General features: G+C 48.9%; 1 protein-coding gene across 1 annotated transcript; it reads right to left on the minus strand.

Annotated features, from left to right (window-relative positions):
* Nucleotides 1–3100: 3100 nt before the first annotated feature.
* Nucleotides 3101–5502, minus strand: LOC149429059 (cyclin-dependent kinase 5 activator 1-like). Its single transcript, XM_089666774.1, has one exon. The coding sequence runs from the start codon at nucleotides 5091–5093 to the stop codon at nucleotides 4212–4214; it is 882 nt and encodes a 293-aa protein (XP_089522900.1). The 5' UTR covers nucleotides 5094–5502; the 3' UTR covers nucleotides 3101–4211.
* Nucleotides 5503–17642: the final 12140 nt, after the last annotated feature.

The following is a 17642-nucleotide window of genomic DNA, read 5'->3' on the forward strand; positions in this document are numbered from 1 at the left end:
GTCCATACCAATCCTGGCAGGCACCTCGTAACAGCACACAGATTAGGGAATACTGACAGGTATATAAAGATGTGTGCAAAATACAATGCAACAACGCAAAACTCCTGATCATCTCCCACCCTGTACAGTGGCCATGTCCATCAGAACACTCGGCTCTAGTGAGGGATCAATCATCAACCAATGAACCTGCAACAGCAGAAATATGGTAGACACCATTGCCAACCTGCTGTGAAGGTGCAACTCCAGAGGCATCACCCTGACCACTTGATATGCACATGCTTGTTCCAGGAGAGTCACCGAGTTGTAAAGGAATGATGAGGATTGCCACCCTGGAACATGCACCTTAACAAACAAATCAGCAAGGGGGGATGAAAGATGGAGAAAGAGATGGAGAGGGAAGGAGAAAGGAAGGAAAAAAAGTCAAAGGGAGAGGAAGGATGGAAAAAAAGTGAAAAGGAGAGGAAGGATGGAAAAAAAGTGAAAGGGAGAGGAAGGAAGGAAAAAAAGTGAAAGGGAGAGGAAGGAAGAAAAAAAAGTGAAAGGGAGAGGAAGGAAGGAAAAAAAGTGAAAGGGAGAGGAAGGAAGGAAAAAAGTGAAAGGGAGAGGAAGGAAGGAAAAAAGTGAAAGGGAGAGGAAGGAAGGAAAAAGTGAAAGGGAGAGGAAGGAAGGAAAAAAGTGAAAGGGAGAAGAAGGAAGAAAAAAAAGTGAAAGGGAGAGGAAGGAAGGAAAAAAGTGAAAGGGAGAGGAAGGAAGGAAAAAGTGAAAGGGAGAGGAAGGAAGGAAAAAGTGAAAGGGAGAGGAAGGATGGAAAAAGTCAAAGGGAGAGGAAGGATGGAAAAAAGTCAAAGGGAGAGGAAGGATGGAAAAAAGTGAAAGGAGAGGAAGGAAAGAAAAAAAGTAGAGGGAAGGTGGGAAGGAAGAAAGAAGAAGGGGCAGATAGGAAGGAAGGAAATAACAAAGCAGGAAGGGAAAGGATGAGGATGGAAGAAAAGAGAAGTGAGAGAAGAAGGAAGGAAGAAGTGTAGAGGAAGGAAGGAAAGAAGAGGGAGTGAGGAAGAAGGGTGGGTAAAGAGTGAGGTGTGGGAGAAAGGGAGGGAGAGAGATAGAGAAAGGGAGAGATGGAGACAAAGGCATGGTGGTCATACTTGTAACAATCTGATGGAATGATTCTTCCCAGACTCGTGTAATACGATCAGACCTATGATTATTGAAAAGATACAAAATATGTGGTGTTGATCAATTTTGAGTAAAACAGATCAATTTCATTGAAAGGATTCTGATCAGTCCAGAAAGAAAATCAAACAGTAAATTGATCAACAATACGATCATATAAAAAATTGGTCGGTGTATGGCCGCCATTAGAATAAGAGGAGAGAATACAAAGCCAAGAATGAGGGAATTAAACTGTATGAATAGGAGGAGAGGAATAGAAGGATCATAGGGAGGAAGAGAGGAGTAATGTGGGGGGGGGGGAGAGGATAATAGAGGAAAGATGGAGAAAACATTGAATAGATCCTGGGCCCCTGGAGGAGAAGTGGAAGAGATATGAATGGTGGGGAGGATAAAGAATAATATAGGAAAGACGGAGGAAATGTAGAACAGACCCCGGCATACTGGAGAGAGATGGAGGAAAGTAGAATAGACCCCAGGATACTGGAGGAGAAGTGGCAGATAAGAATGGTGGGGGGATAAAGATAATATAGGAGAGATGGATGAAACATAGAATAGACTCCGGGATGCTGGAGGAGAAGTGGCAGATAAGAATGGTGGGGGGGATAAAGGATAATATAGGAGAGATGGAGGAAACATATAATATACCCCAGGAACCTGGAGGAGAGATGGAGGAAACATAGAATAGACCTCGGTATCCTGAAGGAGAGATGGTGGAAACGTAGAATAGATCCCGGGATACTGGAGGAGAGATGGAGGAAACATAGAATAGACCTCGGTATCCTGAAGGAGAGATGGTGGAAACGTAGAATAGATCCCGGGATACTGGAGGAGAGATGGAGGAAACATAGAATAGACCCCGGGGATTCTGGAGGAGAGATGGAGGAAACATAGAATAGACCCCGGGATACTGGAGGAGAGATGGATGAAATGTAGAATAGACCCCAGGGTACTGGAGGAGAAATGGCAGTTAAGAATGGTGGTGGTGGGGGTAAAGGATATAATAGGAGAGTTGGAGGAAACATAGAATAGACCCCGTGATCCTGGAGGAGAGATGGAGAAAACATAGAATAGACCCCAGGACCCTGGAGGAGAGATGGAGGAAACATAGAATAGACCCTGGGGCCTTGGAGGAGAGATGGAGAAAACATAGAATAGACCCTGGGGCATTGGAGGAGAGATGGAGGAAACACAGAATAGACCCCAGGACCCTGGAGGAGAGATGGAGAAAACATAGAATAGACCCCAGGACCCTGGAGGAGAGATGGAGGAAACATAGAATAGACCCTGGGGCCTTGGAGGAGAGATGGAGGAAACACAGAATAGACCCCGGGGCCCTGGAGGAGAGATGGAGGAAACACAGAACAGACTCCGGGATCCTGGAGGAGAAGTGTCAGATACGAACGGTGAAAAGAGATGACAAAGAGGAAGAGAGGAGGATGCAGGGAGGGAGTGATGGGAAGCAGCCGAACAATCTCCCTCTTTGTTCCAGCAAGCCATAGTAGAATCAAGTATGGAGATAGCCGTGTGCCCACATGTAAAATATCCCAGTGTTCCTCTACACAGACATACATGGGGGGGGTTATTTACTAAAACTGCATGGTGTAAAATCTGGTTTAGCTTTGCATGGAGACCAGTTTTCATATTTTATTGCCACAGCTTAATTGGCCAAGCTGAGGTTAGAAGCTGATTGGCCGCTATGCACAGCAGCACCAGATTCTGAATGCACCAGTTTTAGTAAGGGTCCCTGTCCAGTAAATCTACATGACCGGAGGGGTGCGTGTAGTCAGCCCATGCATGTAATCCATGTAATACAGCAGACAAGCATGTGAGCTGCCTGTCACACTCCTCCTGTACACCAATCTATTCCTCATTAATGTAAAGCCAGCTCAGCATACCACCCTCCCCCCCCCCCCCCCTCCAAGGCAGGCAATAATCCCCGGGAGCCGGTTAGCAGGCTACATCGTCTGAGCCTTGCGTTGGCGCAGAGGTGAACCTTCCCTTTAAACACACGTAGAACAAGGCCGGTATCATGAAATTTCATCTTTCAAATAACATTGCCCCCCCCCCCCCCATCCCCCAGCAAGCATCGCTAGTGGCAGCCTCCATGGAACCGAGGGCACATTTGGCATGGCCTGCAGCAATTGCGCTCTATCTAGCATTACAACACATTAAAAACAAGTCTTTGCCAAAGATAACCTCCCCCCTGACAAGGTCCCTAGCATAAATAAATCACTCAGCAGGGGATTTCCTGACTGCCGAAAAAAAAAACCGAAAGAAGAAAATGACCCAATTTCAGCATAATGCAAAATTGTTCTCGTAATCTGCACGACTGGACTGCAAGCGCTCCCTATCAGATCGGTGTTATGGATCTGAAAGTAACTTCTCATGCGGAATTGTACTGGTGGTACCCCACATGAAAGGAAATGAGCAATAAAGCAGACGTATTGTTACCGATGTGGTGTTATAAAACCAAAGTCTAATCCATATATCGTCACATTCGTGGATGCAAAGGAACTGAAGAAGTCCAACAGGGCCCCATAACGATCCTCCTGCCTCAGCGGCCTCTTTAATCCTGCAAGCTTGCTGACTCCAACCACAATTGGCCGGATGGAGAAGATGGGATTGAAGGCTCTTGACGTTGACTGGCCAATTCAGGTTCCTTATCGTACATTTGTACAGAAAAAATAGGAAAGGTTTGGGGATTCGCTTTGGAATGAGTATGAGCAGCCACTACCAAGGTGTAGTGAAGAAAAAAAAAAAACAACGTGCAGCCCTCGGAGAATACTAAGTGGGAAAAAGAGGTGGTGAGCGTCAGGCACTTTTTGGCCTACAAAATAAAAGATGCACGTTGGATGGTGGCCAAGATGCCTCGAATTTCCACCACTGTTCAACGTAGGCAATGCACAAAAGGTTGAATGTGGTCCCGTTTTGTTTTCTTTTTTTTTTGGCTACTGGATCAAGGTTGGCCAGCAACATTATGTGTAGGATCTGGCCTTCAAGTGCTGTGAAAGAGCTGGACCTGGTCTCTCCATGGACAGTCACCGGTCTAATACTCTGGAAAACTCATCGCGGTTGCCCTCGTTTTTTAGGTCAGCAAACACCTGGGTGAAGTAATGTGGGTCAGCGTTAATTCTCAACATCTTGGCACTCATGGCATCAATGATGCAAAGACATCGGTCCCAGAAGGCATCCTTGCCGGCTTCCACCAAGAAAGGCTTGAGAGGGTAAGATATCTCATTGCCCATGTAAGAGTAGGAGAGATACAGGCAGGTCAACAGAGTGGCCTGCAAGTCATGTTCAGTGGCCACAGAGTCCCCGTCGATGACATCCCTGCAAAGCAAGTAGACAAATACTACGTTGGCGGGAGTGACGAAGGCCTGGTCTTGCCAGCCTTGAAGAAGTAAGGAGCGGTCCACGCTGCGCAGCCATAGAATTGGGTCTGTTGGTGACAAATGTTTCAGCCGGTAACACCTCCTACAAAGGAATTCCCCAAGGCATTTGAGTAGTTCTCCGGTGGAGGCTTGGACTATAACCCTCTTTGGAGAGCCACCACCAGTAGTGTTGGAGACCTTCTTGATGGAGGATATCTGCTTGGACGTGAGCGGGGCAAGGGGCTGACTGTCATAGCTGGAGAGATTGGCACAGGATAAGGACTTTTTCACATTCTCGTGGTTTAAATGGGCGACGTCTTTCTGGTAATTGCTGTTGGCGGTTCCTTTCCTTGAGGTCTTCTTTTTGGTCGAGGCCACCAGCCTTTTCCAGGTCAGCGCAGGGATAAACATGGAGTGCCGCTTTAAACCCTTATCGGGCTTCTGCCCGCTGCCCTTGCTGACACTGGTGTAATGCGCCAGGGATCCAGAACCATCGTCGTAGAGGCTCGCCTTCCGGGAACCCGGAGACAGAGAGAGGACCGTGCCCATGCTAACGAAGATCTTCACCAGAAAACCGGGGGAATGGGAGGAGTCTGAGCAACCTCAGAGGAAAGCAATTAGTCCAATAAAGATCCAATCTTCTCGGGGAGAATTAATTACCAGCGGAGGAATGAAACTGGCAGTTCTTTGTTGCCTGCATTGCAGGACACATGCAGCTTTCTCCTCCGAATACGGCACGCTGGTGGTAAACAAGAGCTCAGTGGTCTCTTCTCCCCCCCCCCCCCCCAACGCTCCAATGAAAGTCCTTTCAAAAGAAATAATTCAATTAGCCAGCTGATTCATTAGCTGTGGGTCTCCCGTGATGTGGAGGGGGGGGGTGGGTGATGGTATTAGTCAGATGCTGCACGGTGGTCCTCCTTGCAATCTGCGATGTGGACTGCAGATAGCTGGAGGGGAAGGGGGTGGGGGGGGGGGGGGGTTGATGTTGCCAAGGATGAAATGGAATGTAGATAGAGATTGGCTCACTCGCACCTTCAACAAATTCTATATTGATCTGTCCTTGGTTTGCTCATTGCAAAATACTAACTGTGAGCGGCGTTGATGAAGATAGCCAAGCCTTGATCTTTGGTGGGGGTGGTGGCAATATGGACCGAGCCTGCGTTTATGCAGAATGAGCCATTGGTCTTTGGATAAAAGAGGACCCACCTAGATAAAGGGGGGGGGGGGGGTATTGGTGAGGAATAGCAATCCGTAGTGAGCTTTGGATGATCCAGCCTTTGTAGTGCAGTCCAGGCGGGGAGCGTTGGGGGGGGGAACGGAAAGAGGGGGTTGTCCAGCTTTTGTCAGACGAGTGTCTTGGTACCTCTGTGATGCTGAAGCTGATGCAGGCGGGGGGGGGGGGGTCTTCCCTTAGGATGAAGGCTGATGAGCGAAGACAGTCTACTGGATGGACATGCGGCACCCCAATGCAGCCGCCCCCCCTGAGACCTGAGCTGTCAGTGGTTGCTGGAGGTGCAGGGCAGCGCAGATCTGCCGCATTGGTCAGGGGGAAGGCAGTGCTGAGCATCTGATGAGAGACAGGAGACACTGAAAGGAGAGGGCTGATCCTGAGTCTCAGCTCACAGACATCTCCATGCGGCTGATCCAACCAGCTCTGGCCTTCCAAGGGGGGGGAGAACACACGGGCATTGTGATTTGCTGACAGCCTTGCAGCCAGAGCCCCCCTCCTGAATGGAGATGTCAGTGCCATTGCAGGAATAGTAGCGCCACCTGCTGGAGCCCCTCTGGTAGGACGCTTTTGTTCCAAGATGCAAATCTCGGCACGCTACAATGTAACAGATGGTTCGCCGAAAAGAGAAAAACATCGAATCAATGAAAACGGCGGCAAACCGGTCACACGGGTCAGGACATCGTTTCTCCCTGACGCATCCTTACTCTATTCACCTTCTATGCTTCCAGTAAATAAGGCGGTAATTGGAACCACGCAGCGTGCATTATTGTGCGTACAACATGCGTCCGCTGGTGTGCAGTGAGACTGTGCGCTGAAGTGCTTTATTTTCCTCCTTTTTATATGTTTCCAGATTGTAAGGGCTTGTTAAACCACAAAGTGCGCATTATTGTGTGTATAGTGCGCATGCACTGGTGCGCAATGAGAACGCATGCTGCAATGCACACAGCGAGCGTTCTAATGCCTATACCATGCATGCACTGGTGCGCAATGAGAACGCATGCCGCAATGCACACACAGCGAGCGTTCTAATGCCTATACCATGCATGCACTGGTGTACAATGAGAACGCATGCCGCAATGCACACAACGAGCGTTCTAATGCCTATACCATGCATGCACTGGTGCGCAATGAGAACGCATGCCGCAATGCACACAGCGAGCGTTCTAATGCCTATACCATGCATGCACTGGTGTACAATGAGAACGCATGCCGCAATGCACACACAGCGAGCGTTCTAATGCCTATACCATGCATGCACTGGTGTGCAATGAGAACGCATGCCGCAATGCACACAGTGAGCGTTCTAATGCCTATACCATGCATGCGCTGGTGTACAATGAGAACGCATGCCGCAATGCACACACAGCGAGCGTTCTAATGCCTATACCATGCATGCGCTGGTGTACAATGAGAACGCATGCCGCAATGCACACAGCGAGCGTTCTAATGCCTATACCATGCATGCACTGGTGTTCTTGAGTCCCTCCATTGAGCCTGCGTTGTCGAGTTCCTCCATTGAGCCTGCGTTTTTGAGTCCCTCCATTGAGCCTGCATTCTTGAGTCCCTCCATTGAGCCTGCGTTGCTGAGTCCCTCCATTGAGTCTGTGTTCTTGAGTCCCTCCATTTAGCCTGCGATGTTGAGTTCCTCCATTGAGCCTGCATTGTTGAGTCGCTACACTGAGCCTGCATTGTTGAGTCCCTCCATTGAGCCTGCGTTGCTGAGTCCCTCCATTGAGCCTGCGTTGCTGAGTCCTTACATTGAGCCTACATTGTTGAATCCTTACATTGAGCCTGCGTTATTGAGTCCCTCCATTGAACCGGTGTTGTTCAGTCCCTTCATTGAGCCTGCGTTGCTGAGTCCTTACACTGAACCTGTGTTGCTGAGTCCCTCCATTGAGCCTGCATTGCTGAGTCTTTATATTGAGCCTGCATTGCTGTGCCCCTCTATTGAGCCTGCATTGTTAAGTCCCTCCATTGAGCCTGCATTGCTGAGTCCCTCCATTGAGCCTGCGTTGCTGAGTCCCTCCATTGAGCCTGCGTTGCTGAGTCCCTCCATTGAGCCTGCATTGTTAAGTCCCTCCATTGAGCCTGCATTGCTGAGTCCCTCCATTGAGCCTGCGTTGCTGAGTCCCTCCATTGAGCCTGCGTTGCTGAGTCCCTCCATTGAGCCTGCATTGTTGAGTCCCTCCATTGAGCCTGCATTGTTGAGTCCCTCCATTGACCCTGCATTGCTGAGTTCCTCCATTGAGCATGCATTGCTGAGTCCCTCCATTGAGCCTGCTTTGCTGAGTCCCTCCATTGAGCCTGCATTGTTAAGTCCCTCCATTGAGCCTGCATTGCTGAGTCCCTCCATTGAGCCTGTGTTGCTGAGTCCCTCCATTGAGCCTGCGTTGCTGAGTCCCTCCATTGAGCCTGCGTTGCTGAGTCCCTCCATTGCGCCTGCGTTGCTGAGTCCCTCTATTGAGCCTGCGTTGCTGAGTCCCTCCATTGAGCCTGCGTTGCTGAGTCCCTCCATTGAGCCTGCGTTGTTGAGTCCCTCCATTGAGCCTGCGTTGTTGAGTCCCTCCATTGAGCCTGCATTGCTGAGTCCCTCCATTGAGCCTGCATTGCTGAGTCCCTCCATTGAGCCTGCATTGCTGAGTCCCTCTATTGAGCCTGCATTGCTGAGTCCCTCCATTGAGCCTGCGTTGCTGAGTCCTTACATTGAGCCTGCATTGCTGAGTCCCTCCATTGAGCCTGCATTGCTGAGTCCTTACACTGAGCCTACGTTGTTGAGTCCCTCCATTGAGCCTGTGTTGTTGAGTCCCTCCATTGAGCCTGCATTGCTGAGTCCCTCCATTGAGCCTGCATTGCTGAGTCCCTCCATTGAGCCTGCATTGCTGAGTCCTTACACTGAGCCTATGTTGTTGAGTCCCTCCATTGAGCCTGTGTTGTTGAGTCCCTCCATTGAGCCTGCATTGCTGAGTCCCTCCATTGAGCCTGCCTTGCTGAGTCCGAATATATGAAATTAATTCCGAAAACGAATCATTCAAACATAATGAATATGATGAAGCAAAATTCAATAATTTAACGAATCAATCCGAAATGAAAGAAAACAAACATTTCCGTTGTGCACATCTCTAGTACACTTCTCCATTTTCATAGTAAAAACAATCCAGCAGCTGAAACACGTTTTTGGCCTCAATAGGAACATGTGCAGACAGAAGATCAATGTGGGGGACATTCACTAAAACTGGAGCACTCAGAATCTGGTGCAGCTGTGCATGGGAGCCAATCCGCTTCTACACTCAGCTTCAGGGGTGGACTGACCATTTGGAAACTCGGGCACTGCCCGAGGGCCCGGGGTCAGTAGGGGGCCCCATGAGATGCCCCTGGTACCTTTTTCATAGGCTTTTTTGAGTGTGGGCAAGGACACAGGGCCCCCATGATCCCCTATTGCCTGGGGGCCCCATGAGTTGTCAGTCCACCCCTGCTCAGCTTGTTCAGTTGCCCCTGGTTCAAATCTGTGCGGGTGGTGCCGCTGCGATTCCACACAAAAATCCATGCAGCCGCACCACCCGCACAGAGGAATGCGGACCCACGGGCGGGTGCCATTACTTCTAATGGCACGCCGCCCAAACTGGAAGTCGCAACCGTACTGGGAACAGAGGTTCCCGTGCAGGCTACGTTTTCCGAAGAAGTGCAAGGACTTCTTCTCTACGTGTCCCGGGGCAAATGAATGGGCTCTCGTGCCCGCGCAAAGCTCGGCCCGCAGGAACTCGGAGATGTGAACCTAGCCTTAAGCTTTGGCAGTAAATCCTGGAAGATGATTGGTTTCTGTGCACAGCTGCTCCAGATTTTGCACTCTCCTGTTTTAGTAAATAACCCCCCATGGAGTCTCTGAAGTAAATTGTGTGGTCACTACAACCAGCTGTTTTCCTTAGACTTAGGAGACCTCTATCTGCGAGTCTCAGGAGACCCTGCCTTTCGATCCTATTTTCCCTTTGCAATTGGTAAGGACCACTACAAAATCACCTACCTTCCTTACGGACCCTCATTGTGTCCAAGGACCTCTACATCAATGGTCCCTGTGGTGAAGTGGGCAGAGTAGCACATGCAACTCTTTCAACATCTCCAGCTACTTCTGCCTATAGCTGCTCTGTTGAGGTAAAGAGCAGGGCCAGGACAAGGGGTTGGTGGAAGGGGTGGCTGCCCTGGGCGCAAAGGTTTACTATAGGGATGAGGGCACCTTCCTTCTGTTACAAGGCTGACAGGCACCACTACTTCTATCAGCCCAGCACTAGGATCCCTAAGTTTGAACATGATTAATGGGGAGGGGGGGGGGGGGTCGCGTGGTTTTTGCATCTTTGCCTTGGCCACTGGATGACCTTGAGGGATAAGAATTTATCATTACCCCAATGACATCTTCCTGCTGGCTCAAGACACAGACCTTCTCCTTTCAAGCAACGATGAGGTTCAACAAATCTGAACCACCCTTGGATGGGTGATCAGTTGAAACGAAAATGAGCCCAATCCAAGACTTCTAGTTATAGTCATATGAGTTGAGTTTCTTTAGCGATGTCCTCTTCACATCTCAGAGCCTCTACGTGTCTAAAAATGATAGTCACAATGGTGGAAGTGATCCCCAGGGTGAAGTGGGCACGGTAGCACATGCGACTCTTTCAATGTCTTCCAAGGACTTTTACAAAAGAACTTTAGCAAATAGTTTCTCTCTTGAGACAAACCAGGATGAGAATTCATCATTAGGTGAAGGACATCTTGCTGCTGGCCCAAGACACAGATTTTCTCCTTTCATACAATGATGAGGTTCAAATGTGGACCACCTTTGGATGGGTGATCAGTTCGAACAAAAATCAGCTGAAGGCCTTTGATTCACCTAGAAGTCAAGGCTTCCAATTCCAGTCATAAAGAGTTTGTCTAGTGGAATCCTCTTTGCAACTCAGAGCCTCTAAGTGTCTAAAAATTAAAGGCACAATGGTGGAAGAGATCCCCATGGTGAAGTGAGCACAGTAGCACGTGCAACTCTTTTAACGTCTTCACGGACTTCTACAAAAGTACTTTTGCCCATAGTTAATCTGTTGAGGCAAAGAGGGATAAGAATCCATCATTACCTCAATGGAATCTTGCTGCTAGCCCAACACAGAGACTTTCTCCTTTGATACAGACACCGTTAAGTAAATTTGAACCACCTTTGGATGGGTGACCAACCAGCTTAAGCCCTTTGATCCACCTGACAGCCCAAGTCACGACACCCAGTTTCAATCATAAAGAGTTGAGTTTCTCTAGCGTTGTCCTCTTCGCATCTCATAGTATCTAATAATTATAGGCACAATGGTGGCAGAGATCCCCATGGTGAAGTGGGCACAGTAGCACATGCAACTCTTTAAATGCTTCCAATGACTTTTGCCCATAGTTGCTCTGTTGAGGCAAAGAGTGATAAGAAATCACCATGACCTCAATGACATCTTGCTGCTGACCCAAGACAGAAATCTTCTCATTTTGAGGTTCTACATCAATGTCAACTAAAGCACTTTGGTTCACCTTGGAGCCCAAGTCAAGACTTTCAGTCATGGGTTCATTTTCTTTAGCTCAGCTCTCGTTGCATCTCAGAGGCTCTTTGGGGTTGATTTACTAAAACTGGAGAGTGCAAAATATGGTGCAGCTCTGCATAGAAACCAATCAGCTTCCAGGTTTTATTGTCAAAGCTCAAATGGACAAGCTGACATTAGAAGCTGATTGGCTACCATGCACAGCTGCACCATATTTTGCACTCTACAGTTTTAGTAAATCAACCCCTAAGTGTCTACAAATTCTAGACAAAATGGTGGCAGACATCCACATAGTGAAGTGGGCACAGTAGCACATGTGATTCTTTCAGGGCGAGGTTTGGCAACAGATCTGGACAAGAACATAAAAATCTATCACATTCTAGTCTATAGTGGTGGACTATCAAACTCAACCTTTCCAACTACCACTTTTAATTCCAACCACATGGATCAGAGAGTGGTGTCCAATGTTCTGGAGCTAGAAAAAGCCCAATGAACATTCTCTCATCTAATCCTGAACACGTCAATCTTCTGGGGAATGGACAATACAACAGTGGTAGGCCACAAGGGAACTGCCGGCGGTAGCCTCTAGCGTTCCACAGACCGGAATTCCCCAAGGCGCGGAATCTAAGCCCCGACCTGCTTGTTCACCAGGGCCCCTGATGGTGGGGATGGACTTGGAGCAGGCCAAAACCAGGTCGCGGGCCCCTGGGTTCACCCAGCTGTGGTAGAAGCGCTTGCCGAAGGTGTATAGCAGGTGAGAGCCTGATGTGAGGAGGTAGAAAGAGCGGAGTCGGGCAGGCCGGGTCGGTAGCGGTGGAGGCAGCACGGTACAAAACAGTAGACAGAAGGATAAATGGCTCACAAGCCGGGTTCGGTAACAGAAGATCAAAACGTGTGGGATAAGACAGGAGAATGGTCAGGCAAGCCAAGGTTCAGAGCAGGAGACAATCAGCACATCAAAGGTCAGGCAGGGTCGGCAACAAAGCAATCTAATCTTCAGGAACACAGGATACAGGTAAGACCATACGGCAATTAGAGCCAGACCTGACCTGTTTTAAATAGGGCGCCCTGATTGGTGCCAGGCGCGTGTCCGTGATCGCGAGTGCACATGCGAGAACGCCGCTGCCTTCGCGGGTGCCCAGGTCCCAATGCTCGCACGCTAGTGCGGCCGGGCACACCGTGCATGCGCAAACCCGTGCGCGATCGCGGCCAGATCCGGGGTCCCTGACACAAGGAGAAGCATGGATGGCCATAAAGTATCTAATTTTTAATGAATCAGAAATGACTTTGCTCTGGAAACAGACAAAGAAATTAAAGAACTAACTGGGGAATACTCAAACCAAATTCCAGGTGAGGACAAGGTGAGAAAATTGAAGTATTCTTAAAGACAAGGGGTGGGCAACCTGCGGCTCTCCAACTGTTGCAGGACTACAAGTTCCACCATGCCTCTGCAAGCCATAGCTATAACTGTCAGTTTTGAAATGTCTCATGGGACCAGTAGAGTCATGCTTGTGTCTTTGCAATTCCTCATGGGAAATATAGTTCCACAACAGCTGGAGAGCCACAGGTTGCCCACCCCTGGTCTAGCAGCTCAGTCATGGCCACTTCCACAGGTGGATCTGCATGCCTCACCGCTCAACAAAAAGATTCCCATATTTCACATGTCCAAGACCAATGGTGGTGGACATCATGACAGTGCAATGTTCTAACAGCCTATGTCTTTCCCCCATCCAGGTGATTTCAGATTGTTCTAGAGAAGGTCTGGATCCTAGCTGTGATTCCATTTTGCCAGAAGGTCCATGGTTCCAACCAGGGTTTCTCAACCAGGTTTCCTCCAGAGGTTGCTATGGGTTCCTTGAGCAATGTGCACTGTCTGTCTCTTAAAAAAGTTCTCACTGCCACCATTGATATTTTTAGCTTTCTCTAAGGTCATTCCTCCCAATGACCACAAGTGTAAGGAGCCTTCTTCCCACTGACCAGCACAATAATGTAGTCATTTTTAGCAGGTGTTGCCTGAGATCGGAGAGTTATATCAAAGGGTTCCTCTGTATTGAAAAGGTTGAGAAAGGATGGTTAGCTGTTAAGCTAACTCGAGCTTTAAGATCCTGTTCCCATTCCAGCTGGCCAAACCGTTCAAGGGTCAGTCGCCCATCCTTGTCCCTCTCACCTGCATTTTATGGTTTGGGTTTTCAAAGGGAAAGACTTGCCAAAACAAGATGTTTATTAAAAATCATGGGCATTCTGAGGAAGGCCAGAAAGACTTGTAGAGTCTCCTATAGATCTAGCAGCAAGTACACTATATTGCCAAAAGTATTGGTCGGCTGACCTTTCCACGCACATGAACTTTAATGGAATCCCAGTCTTAGTCCGTAGGGTTCAATATTGAGTTGGCCCCGCCCTTTGCACCTATAACAGCTTCGACTCTTCTGGGAAGGCCGTCCACAAGGTTTAGGAGGGTGTCTATGGGAAGGTTGGACCATTCTTCCAGAAGCACATTTGTCAGGTCAGGCACTGATTGCGGGGGAGGAGGCCTGGCTTGCAGTCTCCGCTCTAATTCATCCCAAAGGTGTTCTATGGGGTTGAGGTCAGGACTCTGTGCAGGCCAGTCAAGTTCCTCCACCCCAAACTGGCTCCTCCATGTCTTTATGGACCTTGCTTTGTGCACTGGTGTGCAGTCATGTTGGAACAGGAAGGGGCCATCCGCAAACTCTTCCCACAAAGTTGGGAGCATGAAATTGTCCAAAATGTTGCCTTAAGAGTTCCCTTCACTGGAACTAGGGGGCCAAGCCCAAGCCCGGAAAAGCAACCCCACATCCTAATCCCCCCTCCACCAAACATTACACTTGGCACAATGCAGTCAGGCAAGTACTGTTCTCCTGGCAACTACCAAACCCAGACACATCCATCGAATTGCCAGAGAAGCATGATTGGTCACTCCAGAGAACACGTCTCCATGCTCTAGAGTCCAGTGGCGGCGTGCTTTACACCATGGCATCCAATGCTTTGCATTGCACTTGGTGATGGAAGGCTTGGATGCAGCTGCTCAGCCATGGAAACCCATTCCATGAAGCTCTCTACACACTGTTGTTGGGCTCATCTGAAGGCCACACCAAGTTTGGAGGTCTTTAGCTATTGACTCTGCACACAGTTGGCGACTTCTGCGCACTGTGCGCTTCAGCATGCGCTGACTGCGCTCTGTCATGTGACGTGGCCTACCACTTGGTGGCTGCTGTTCCCAGTTGCTTCCACTTTTTTATAATCCCACTAACAGTTGAGCGTGGAATATTTAGTAGCCAGGAAATGTCACGGATGGACTTATTGCACAGGTGGCCACCTATCACGGGACCACGCTTGGAGTCACTGAGCTCCTGAGAGCGACCCATTCTTTCACCAATGTTTGTAGAAGCAGTCTGCATGTCTAGGGGATGGATTGTATACCCCTGTGTCCATGGAGGGGATTGGAACACCTGAATCACATGATTGGAAGGGCGGGGCCAATACTTTGGGCAATATAGTGTATGTAGCGCAGGGGCCCGCCTTATTGGATACAAATGGGATCGTTTAGGTAGGTGTTTTATGTGAATGGACGGTTGTGGTACATCCCCATTCTGCTGGAGCCAAATGCACCGTAGGGATCATTTTTGCTGCACCGCATGCAAACATTGCGTCTGCAGCATGTGTACATCCTAAAGTGGAACTAAAGTCTGCAATTATTCAATAGAGAAGATGGGACTTTCAGGGTTCATGAACATGAATACCAAACATATTAAAAAGTTATATCATTTTTATTTCTTATTTAAAAAAAAACAAAACAAAAAAGGAAAAAATACAGAAACATAAAAACTATTTCAGTACTAAGAGTGGAACTGAGATTCAAACTTGATTATATAATTGTAGTTACTCCCTACATGTTTCGTCCTCACGGGCTTCTTCAGGGAAGATTTTGGAAGAGATTACAACTGCCGCCCCTGAAGAAGCCCGTGAGGACGAAACATGTAGGGAGTAACTACAATTATATAATCAAGTTTGAATCTCAGTTCCACTCTTAGTACTGAAATTGTTTTTATGTTTCTGTATTTTTTCCTTTTTTCTTAAAATACGAAATAAAAATGATATAACTTTGTAATATGTTTGGTATTCATGTTCATGAACCCTGAAAGTCCCATCTTCGCTATTGAATATTTGCAATTTTAAGGGATGTGGTGCAATAATCGTATCTGGTCGCTCGCTCGCCACTTTACTCTTACTAAAGTCTGCCCTTCCTCAATCGGTCAGAGATCCCTCGCTAGCGCCAAATCTTCTACCCGGCGTCTTCTGGGTGTTGTGCTGCAGCTGTCTTCATTGGCCAACGCAGGATGACATCACTCCTGTGCATTCGCTGGAGTTTAGTGTACATGCAAAAACTTCAGAGGGCAGTAGAACCTTCCCCCCGACCCTTCGCCTGCCGTGTGACATGACATGGCGCAGCAAAAATGAAACATCATGTCGCTTTTGGCGCGTGTTGCTGCTGAACGCAACTAATGCTGTTCTACGGAGCCACCATGCAACTGCCCCGCCATGGCGTATGATGCACGCAATTGTGGAGCAGCAGTGTGGCTTATGAAGGGTACAATCAGGTCCTGAGGTGGCAACATATCGCCTCCTCACCTGCCGTCTGTCAAACATCTCTAAAAAAAAAAAAAGCGATCCAGGAGCGAATCGCTTATCAGAGGAGCAGCAGTCCTCGAAGTGGTGACTGTCTTGGGTGGGTTCTGGTTGTCCCCTGTAGAATAGTGGATGTCTCTATTAGCCCCCTGTAGACTGGTGGCTGTCTCTAGTGCCCTCCTGTAAAGTGGTGACTGTCTTCGGTGGCCCCCTGTAGGTGGTGGTGGTCTCTAGTAGTCCCCTGTAGGGGGGGTGGTCTCTGGTTGTCCCCTGAAGGAGGGTGGTCTCTGGTTGTCCCCTGTAGGATAATGGCTGTTTCTAGTGGTCCCATGTAGGGTGATGCCAATCTCTGGTTGTCCTCTGTAGGGTGGTGGTGGTTTGTAATGACCCCCAGTAGGGTGGTGAAGGTCTCTTGTTGCCTCCGTAGGGTGGTGATGGTCTCTGGTTGTCCTTCTAGGGCGGTGATGGTCTCTGGTTGTCCCCTGTAGGGTGGTGGTGGTCTCTAGCTGTCCTCCTGTAAAGTGGTGGTGGTCTCTGGTTGTCCCCTGTAGGGCGGTGATGGTCTCTGGTTGTCCCCTCTAGGGTGGTGGTGGTCTCTAGTTGTCCCCCTGTAAGGTGGTGATGGTTACTGGTTGCCCCCTGTAGGGTGATGATGGTCTCTAGTTGCCCCTGTAGGGTGATGATCTACAGTTGCCCCCTGTAGGGTGGTGATGGTCTCTGGTTGCCTCCTGTAAGGTGGTGGTGGTTTGGAATGACCCCATGTAGGGTGATGATGGTCTCTAGTTGCCCCCTGTAGGGTGATGATGGTCTCTAGTTGCCCCCTGTAGGGTGATGATGATCTACAGTTGCCCCCTGTAGGGTGGTGATGGTCTCTGGTTGCCTCCTGGAAGGTGATGATGAACTACAGTTTCCCCCTGTAGGGTGGTGATGATCTACAGTTGCCCCCTGTAGGGTGATGATGGTCTTTGGTTGCCCCCTGTAGGGTGGTGATGATCTACAGTTGCCCCCTGTAGGGTGATGATGGTCTCTGGTTGCCCCCTGTAGGGTGGTGATGATCTACAGTTGCCCCCTGTAGGGTGATGATGGTCTCTGGTTGCCCCCTGTAAGGTGGTGATGATCTACAGTTGCCCCCTGTAGGGTGGTAATGATCTCCAGTTGCCCTCTTTAAGGTGGTGATGGTCTCTGGTTGCCTCCTGTAGGGTGGTGGAGGTTTGTAATGACTCTCTGTAGGGTGATGATGGTCTCTAGTTGCCCCCTGTAGGTGTATATCGCCTCCTCACCTGCCGTCTGTCAAACATCTCTAACAGAAAAAAAAGCGATCTGGGAGCGAATTGCTTTTCAGAGGAGCAGCAGCCCTCGAACAAGCCTTTAAAAAAAAAATTGCAAGCAGGCAGGTAGGTGTATTTTCTTGCAGAAAAGAATCTTCCCATCTCTTCGGTAATAAATTGCTGCCTGCTCGCAGTTTTTTGAATTGGAGACTTTAGTATAGCTTTAAGGAAAGGGGGATTGGGGGGAGGTAAAAATGCAGCTCAAAGACACATTTTTAACACCATCCCCCAGCACCAAGGGTAAACAAGGCCTTAGAATGTTCTTCCATGTTTTCCCAGCCTGTCCTGAACACTCCTATCACAGCCGTGATTCTAAAGATTTGGTACAATGTTTCCATTTGCAATA

The sequence above is a fragment of the Staurois parvus genome, unplaced genomic scaffold, assembly GCF_062004578.1.
Source record: "Staurois parvus isolate SC_StPar_1 unplaced genomic scaffold, SC_StPar_1.0 ptg002837l, whole genome shotgun sequence".
NCBI lineage: Eukaryota > Metazoa > Chordata > Amphibia > Anura > Ranidae > Staurois > Staurois parvus.